This window comes from Peromyscus maniculatus, chromosome 9 (genome assembly GCF_049852395.1).
Source record: "Peromyscus maniculatus bairdii isolate BWxNUB_F1_BW_parent chromosome 9, HU_Pman_BW_mat_3.1, whole genome shotgun sequence".
Taxonomy (NCBI): Eukaryota; Metazoa; Chordata; class Mammalia; order Rodentia; family Cricetidae; genus Peromyscus; species Peromyscus maniculatus.
In genome coordinates, this window is record NC_134860.1 from 62,280,419 (window position 1) to 62,288,732 (window position 8,314).

Consider the following 8,314-nt stretch of genomic DNA (forward strand, 5'->3'; position numbering starts at 1 on the left):
GATGTTCATAGGTGTGCTGATTAATATCAGGGTCTTCAGTTCAATTCCATTGGTCCACATGTTAGTTTTTTATGCCAATACCAAGCTGTTTTTATTACTAGAGTTCTGTAGTAGAGCTTGAAGTCAGAGAGGGTGATGCCTCCAGAAGTTGTTTTATTGTGAAAGATTGTTTTAGGTATCCTGGGTTTTCTGTTTTTCCATATGAAGTATTGTTTTTTCGAGGTCTGTGAAGAATGACACCCACTTTAATTCTTCTCCTCCAACCAACCCATGATAGAGTTGCAATTTCCTATAAAGGCACATGGAACTTTTGAGACCCAATTTCAGAGAATATAAAATCCCACCCAGAGACCCAAAGCTCTTTATTGCCAATGGTGGTAGTAGCATAAACGGCTCCTCAACATGCTCAGAGTCAAGGGCAAGGTCAGAGCACACAGGCAGATGATACTCTGCATGAAGCTTTCAGGGTGTTCCTTACCCACTATGCAAAGGGATCGGTGACCAGAAAGAACAGGGAGAAAGACATGGCTCCATCAGGCTGTGCCTGCACCTCCTCTCCATCCCAGCATTTACTGTGATGTCACCAGGCTAGGCTTTGCCATGCATTTGTGATGCCCACCTGTGGCAGCTGCAGCTGCTGTGGTATCAGTGTGGGCAGGACGTCAAGGTGGGCGACACTGGGCTGCAAAGACAACGCGATGCTCTCACTTCTAATTGCATTGCTCATGGCATCTAAGGGACACGCCCATGACCACCAAGGTTAGTGTCTGGCTAGCCCAGAATGAGGGTAGGGAAAAGCCTGCCACCTCATCCCTGGATCCCCTAGAGTGGATGGGGAGCTCCAGGGGGTGCAGAGTTAGAGGTCTCTAACCCAGATCCAGAGAACATAAACTCTCACCCAGAGACACCCAGAGCTCTTTGCTGCCAGAGGTGACAGCAGATGGAATCTGGCTCAGGGAATGAGGAGAGTGTGACTGATGGATCAAAGCAGATGTCCTGGACTGGTTGAAGATGCTACCTACAGTGAATCCCCCAGGATCTGGGCCCAGAGTCCGAGAAGCACAGGAGACTTGGGCAAGATCAACAACTGGCCTTATTTCTTCCACTCAACCCCCTCTCTGCAAATGAACCGAGGCTCTTTCCAGGCCCAGACCCTGAAAGAGGCTGAAGAAAGGTGTGGGGTTGAAGAGAAATACATTTAATTTAGAAAATATTAGGTCACGTTGGTGTAAGGAGTCGGTTCATGTAACATTTGCTCTGTGGTCCTGGGAGATGCCCCACAGAGAAAGTTCTGTGGGTAGACCAGATGTACAAATGTTTGGTTCTCTTTCTGCAGAATTACAGCAGGACCCCACACAAAAGGATGCTGGCGTGTATTATGGTTCACAAAGTGGCTTTGCTGTATTTGATCTGCTCCTCCTCCCTCCCTCTCTTCCTCCTCTCTCCCTCCCTCCATTCTTCCCTCCCCACCCCACATATGTATGCATACTATGTACTCATCTTTCTCCAAGTCACTCACAGCTTTTTACAGTTCTATCAAGCAACAGCATTAGCTGGTAACTTCTGTTGCTTTTCTTCCATTGCCCTTCCAACACCCTTTAAACATAGAATATGAATTTGTGATTTCTGAGGCAGGTCTATTTTTGTTAGCTTGCATTTTCCTGCACTGGTCTTTTTCAGTTTGGAGGTATTTTCTAAGATCTGTCCTGTGGGCTCTCTCTTTTGATTTCCCTCAGATGCCACCCTGCTCTTAGCTGGGAAGCCTCTGGGAATGTGACATGAGGATTTCTCTGGGCCCCTCGTGTACCAATGTCTCTGCTTTCTCTTTCAAAACCAGTTCTGTGTGGCCACAGACCTGCCTTTCCAAACTCATCATGGTTGCCGTTCCGTGAGCTGCTTGAAGTCCAGCATGGTGAATTCCCATGGCAAGTGAGTATCCAGATGCTTGGGAAACACCTGTGTGGAGGCTCCATCATCCATCAGTGGTGGGTTCTGACGGCAGCACATTGCTTCCCAAGAACCCTGTAAGTGTCTGGGCATCGCCTTGATTTGTGTCCCATGTAGTACACATGCAGTCTCGGCTAGCCACTTGGTTGGTTGGTACATGAAGCTTTCGAAGCCATAGGCTCTGTGCCCAGTGGCTTTGGACCAAAGTCTGCTCCTACCTAAGCATCTCTCTTGACTTCATCAACTATATCCCAAGTTGGCTGCTTCTTGTAGCTCAGCACCAGTGTTGGAGAAAAACCAGTGTAAGTTTCCTTTTCCTGCCCACCCCCTGTATATTAAGACACATTAAATTCATTCCTTGTGCATGCATTGAGCACCTACTGGGGACAGTTTCAAGAGATAGGGATGTAGCAGTCAATAAGAGAGCCAAGATTCCTCTCACTGAGGCATCCACATCCTCTCTTCTCAATGGGCATATTGCACTTGTGTTGGTGAGAGCTTCTCCTGAGCTAATGGTTCACCTGTTCAGAGATCCTTCTGGGTCTGGTCCCTGACTCTGACCTCCTTGGTCTCTAGATGTATACCCCTCCCCCGATCCCACAGCTTACCCACTATTCTATACTATTTAGGGGTAATTTCTACTGCTTGGAAATGTGTCTGCAGAAAGCACCACGACCATTGTCAGCTGTGGTGCTTTTGTATCCATTCTTCAGATTAGAAATGGCAGTGGTGAACATCACTGTAGTCATGGGAACCAAGACTTTCAGCGACTTCAACTTGGAGAGAAAGCAAGTGCAGAAGATCATTGCTCACAAGGATTACAAGCCGCCCCACCTTGACAGCGACCTCTGCCTGCTCCTGCTCGCCACGCCAGTCCAATTTAATAAGGTCAAAATACCCATCTGCCTGCCTCAGAAGGAGAGCTCCTGGGACCGGTGCTGGATGGCAGAGTGGACGTCAACTCACAGCCACGGTATGCGCCTTGCCTTCCTGCCGGTATGAAGCTCACTTGTAGGCTGCCTTCTGCTGAGCAGAATGATGTTTAGATGGGGAAAGACTCGGGTTTGAGTTTGTGGCAGCACACATCACCTTCTTCATCATCACCTCTTCCCATCTACAGAATAAGAGCAATGCCTCCCTCAACTCAATCATGTAGATGAAATGGATGAAATGATGTAAAATCCCCTGCAAATACACAGAAGATAGAAGAATCTCAAAACTTGAAAGCAATGGTCATTTTTATGGATTCTATAAAAAGCGTGTGGCTCACACAGCTGTGAGCCTCACATAGAGTCCACCATTTGCTGATATAATCAATCCAGTGGTTTCCCTGGGGCAGTGAGCATCGGAAACTCCACTCCTTTTCCTACAGAGCACCAGGCTGGTCATCCACGGACCATGAACAGGGAGGAAGCCAGGATTTCCTTTAGCACTGTGGTTATTTCCCGCCCCCCACCCCACCCCATACGATGATACATCCTGATGTGCCTTCTCTTCCAAGTGTCTCCATTGGGCTCACCAAAGGGACTAGCTTGCTTCTGGAGAGAGCCTGCATCCTCCGGGCATATACATTAGCAGAGGGACTACTTGTTGGGACACCTAGATAGCAGAGTGGGGTCTTGCACTAAAGCATCCATCCTAGGGGACCTGTGAATCTGACTTGTTGGCCCTGCAACCTTCCAGGACCTCCGCTCTGATGTGTGTGGGCTGGCCACTGCTGTGGCCAACGCACGCTCATCCTCAGGCTAGCTTCCTTACTTTGCTAGGCTCAGCCAGAGGCTTCAACATGCACATGACGAAGCTGAGGGTGGTGCAGATTAAATGGAGAGCATGTGCCAAGAGGGTGGCTCAGCTCTCCAGGAGCATGCTTTGTGCCTGGAAGGAAGTAGGCACCAACGGCAACTGCCAGGTACTCAGCCCCCCCCCCCCCCCCCCCCCCCCCCGCTACACCCGCCTCCCCACACCCCACGATTCTTAGGTTCCCTGAAGGAGTCCAGGAGGGAGGCCCCTGCTCATACCACTAGCCATCCCTCTGTGTCCTCTTGCTGGATGGCTCCACTGGCCGCTCACAGGTTGTGCTTCTTGCTTTTCTCATTCCCAGGGAGACAGCGGGGCACCCATGGTCTGTGCTAACTGGGAGACTCGGAGGCTCTTTCAAGTGGGTGTCTTCAGCTGGGGCATAACCTCAGGTTCCAGGGGGAGGCCCGGTATGTTTGTGTCTGTGGCTCAGTTTATCCCATGGATCCTGGAGGAGACACAGAGGGAGGGAAGAGCCCTCACTCTCTCAAAAGCCTCGAGAAGCCCCTTGACTTGCGTTTCACGATACCCCATGTTGCTAAGCCTGGGGTCTCAAATACTGCTTGCTGCCATGTTTGCCGGGGATAAATCAGATTGCTAAGCTCTGAACCTGCTTACCGTTTGCCCCGTCTGTTCTCTCCTCTCTTGGCACAAGCATCTGAGGAACGCTGACTACGGGTCAGTCTCTACATCAGATGAGTTAGCCACAGACTTAGTTCCCCGCCTCACACTCTACTGTAGGAATGTCAAGCTCCATGCTGAAAGAAGTGCTGTATGTGCTGGGGTGGGGGTGGGGGACTCCAGAGGAAAACAAGTCCTCTGACAAGGGAGGGCCAGAAGGGCATGACTCAGGAAATCTTTGAAAACCTCCCATGGGAAGTCACCCCATCCTTCCTATGAAGGAGGCTCCATCTGCATTGTGAGTCTCTTCTCCAATGTCCTGAATTGCTTCTTTCTCTCTTGGGACATGATAAGATCCAGCCATAGACCAGTATTCCTATGTCAGTCCAGCACCCAACCTAGGACTGCGCCCAGGGAGCTCCCAACCTAGCCTGCAGATGCCTCCATGTCCTAGACATTCATAAAGATCTCTGTGTGCGGCAGGTAGGGCAAGGGCTCTCTCGTCGAGTTGCAAGCTAAAAGTGGGAGATTATGACTCAGGACTTGGAGACTACACCTTTCCTTCCATTTTTTAGTTTATCCAAAAAATACTTCTGGATAACAAATTGTTCCAGAGGCATTGATGTCTATCTACTTCTCCAGCACATGGAGACTGAGACTTCCCAATGACCGAAGTCACCACTCATCATATGTGAGAGTGGACTGAACTAATCAGAGCCAACACACCCACTACTAGAGACAACAGAGTATCTTATTGCCAGTCACAAAACAAAGGGTAAGAATTTAGGCCGAGAAAACCACACATCCATGTTTGAAGACCAGTGTCATATCATGTATCCATGAATTCATGGTGGTTACATCTCTAGATCTTTTCTTGGTCAAGTCTATATGGCACAGATACAAGGGAGGCAACCAATTATATGGACATGGGAGTTTATTTGCCCATTCATTAATTTGGATATTTTGTGAATACTATGAATAGTAAGGATACATATATATATATATATATATATATATATATATATATATATATATATATATATATATAAATGTTATATAACTTCATTCTATCTTCTATTATTCATCTATTTTCTAGGAATTGTGGGGAATGGGTAGTCTAACATCTGTAGAAGAGGCCCTGGACCACAACATGGATTACAAAGTGCAGTGATACCTTATAACTTACAGTAAGAAATATATCCTACCTTGTGGCCAAGCACACACACAAATACACACCTTGAACCAACAAGTCACAAAGCAATACACCCTTCACTGGTGCTAGGTAAACAAGGACTTAGATATGCATGACCAAGACAAACTGTAGCTAGATCTTGGTAGATACGTCGTCTGAAGGTCAAGATGCTTCTTTGTGGTTAAACATCCCTGAAGCTGCAGGTAGGGTGTGCTCTTTTAAGAAACCATGGTGCCAGGGCACTTTCCCAGTTGCTATATGTTCACACTAAGGAAAGATATGTGACCTAAAAGGACCTTGGTTTAATATATCAATTTCATTGTGGTTAACCCACTTGTGGACTTTTCAAGTGGATCATGAGGGAACACTAAGTACCCTAAAAGGAAGATCGGTTACCCTATCTCATGAATGTGCCACCCATCTCAAAATATTCATATAACCTTCACATTCACAATGCAGGACCCCCTGTGCTGATACCCACCTTGAGGGCAGTGCACTCCAGTTTCTTTTTGTTTTGCCAAATACATTTCTGCTTAAACCACGTGTGTCTCCTGACTGAATTCTTTCCTTTGAGAAGACAAGAACTGAGAGCCTCCACCCACAGCAGTAAGTGATCTGCCCTTACTAAAGTGTCAGGATCTAACAGTGGCGTGTGAAATGGGAATCACTATTTGGGAGCACGTGATGGAGGTAAAGCCTAACCTTCACACCGTGTTTAAGGGAGTGGCTGCAGATTAACCACCCTGGAGTGGGATTCCATCACTTGGTTCTCAGATCAACTCCTTGTCTGGCATTCTTCTTGAGTTTGTTAAAGGAAACACAGGGGAACTGTGGGAGCCCGTTCTGGGGTTCCTCGTGGCTTTACCCAGCAGGTCCGAATAGAGGATGATCAGGACCACGGGCCTGAGTGCAGGTGTCTGAGATGGTCTGCACTTGGCTGTGCTGGGGGAGGAGGTCTTTTGCTCCACCCCTTGGCGTCTCTATAAAAACCCTGGACCAGAGACAGTCCGGGCCTGTTGGAATAGGTTCCAGGCCCTCTCGAGGCTATCCTTTATTTTCTATCTGTTTATCTCCACAAGATTCTCCGCTATAAATCCTTCTATCTAATATTTCCTGCTGCTCGCACTCAAGAAAACTCTGGGAAGCTGTGGGGGTGGTGGGTAAACGCCCCACAGAATGGCGCCGTGAACAGGGACTAAAGAAAAAAAGGGACTAAAGAAAAAAAAATGGACTAAAGACAAATGAACAGGGACTAAAGACAAAGTATTAGGGACTAAAGATAAAGGAAAATAATAGTTTTATTACAGAGTTTTTGGTGAAAGTGCTGAGTCAGCCCTGCCAGTGGAAAGGCATGCCGGTGTTATGGAATATATATATATTTATATATATATTTTTTGGTGAGGCAGGGGTTTTATCCTCGAGAGAAAAGGAAAGCGGACTGGAAGGATGTCCGATGCTGCAGCGAAATTCTCTTCTGTCAAAATTTTCTATCTTCTATCCCTTTCTCAATTTCTATCTGTGATAAGTATAAGGTATAGGGTAGTAATATAGTTTAGGAAAAACTTAGAAGTGTAAGATTGTGTAGGAAAAAATAAGTAAGGCAACTAGACAGAAAAACTCTTCAATTTTCTAACTTTGGGGGCTTTGAAAGCAAACTGGGGAAAAAATCTTTCTTTGGGCTTTACGGGTAGTAAAAAAGCTCTTCTTTGAGCTTATGGGGAAGAAAAAGTTTCCTATGGAAGCTTTTGACCTGGGGACAGCTGAAATGCCAAATCCAAGCGGCAGGAGAAAGTAATTTCTCCCTGAGGCAAAAATGGGGGTGTAAGAAGTCAAAGTTTAAAGTTGGGAAGTTTTGGGAAAAGTTGGTCTTTCTCCTGGGGGAAAAAATCTTTCTCTTAAACTATAAAGCTTTTCTTGGAAAATTTGGGGGAAAAATCTCTCTAAAAAACCTTAATCTTTCTCAAAAGCTCTCAAACTTAAAAACTAAAGCCTTTCAAAACTCTCTCTCAGGACAAAAATTAGAATCACCTGAAGATATTAGTATGGGGACCACCTGTGATTAGCTCTAAGGAAAAACAACAAACCTCTTAAGAGAGCAAAACCTCTAAGTTCTCTTTCAAGCTTTAAAAATCATCCCTGCAATGCAGGAGGCAAGGACAAGTTTCTAAAAACCCCTTCTAAGCTCTGTCTCTTCAAGCTAGTAAAAGACAGTGGGTCAGAGTACCCTGAGGGAAACGCTTGGGGAGAGTGTGGGTGACGAGCTACACAGAGCCCAAAAAGGGCAGGAAACTTTACCTGAGAAAAGCAAAATAGTCAAGCTTCACAGTTACAGCTGAGCTGAGGCAGCAAAGGTTTTGAGTGAGCGTTTCAGAATGAAAAGGTGCTCCTAATCGTCCAATGCAAAGATTCCCTGAAACTGTTAGCATTGTATCCTCGCTTCTGAGCAAAAACCAAGAGGCGACTGGCCAGCGTCTCTGAGTTGGAGTGCATTTCGGGGATACTAGGGTTCCTGCAGTTGTAAACTTCCTGGAGCACAGAGCTGAGGCAGGAAGGAGCAGGACCCAGGGGAAGATTGCTAATGAATATAAACAAAGCTAAAGCCGGTGGGAACGGCACAGTTGTCCACTTTCCTACAAGTCCCGGGTTGAAAGGTCCACAACTACAAAAAGAAATCTGAGAAAAAGCTTTCCTATCAGAGAAAGGACTTTTCTGGGAAAAGAGTAAAGCTGAACTGTGTCTGAAGCAGTCGTGCTGCTG

The 8,314-nt window shown here is 46.6% G+C and overlaps 1 protein-coding gene across 4 annotated transcripts; it reads left to right on the forward strand.

Moving 5' to 3' along the window:
- The first annotated feature begins 639 nt into the window (after window positions 1-639).
- On the forward strand, window positions 640-6,098 carry Prss51 (serine protease 51). 4 transcript variants are annotated; one of them, XM_042285008.2, is made up of 5 exons: window positions 640-759; window positions 1,838-1,929; window positions 2,661-2,920; window positions 3,714-3,856; window positions 4,049-6,098. In XM_042285008.2, exons 1-5 carry the CDS (start codon window positions 748-750, stop codon window positions 4,343-4,345), a joined length of 804 nt encoding a protein of 267 aa, XP_042140942.1. In that variant the 5' UTR covers window positions 640-747; the 3' UTR covers window positions 4,346-6,098. The 4 variants fall into 4 exon arrangements, with proteins under 4 accessions (XP_042140942.1, XP_042140945.2, XP_006988859.1 ...); XM_042285011.2 differs by having other exon boundaries at window positions 641-759; window positions 1,838-2,024; XM_006988797.4 differs by lacking the exon at window positions 640-759 and adding an exon at window positions 812-1,174.
- The last annotated feature ends 2,216 nt before the right edge of the window (window positions 6,099-8,314 follow it).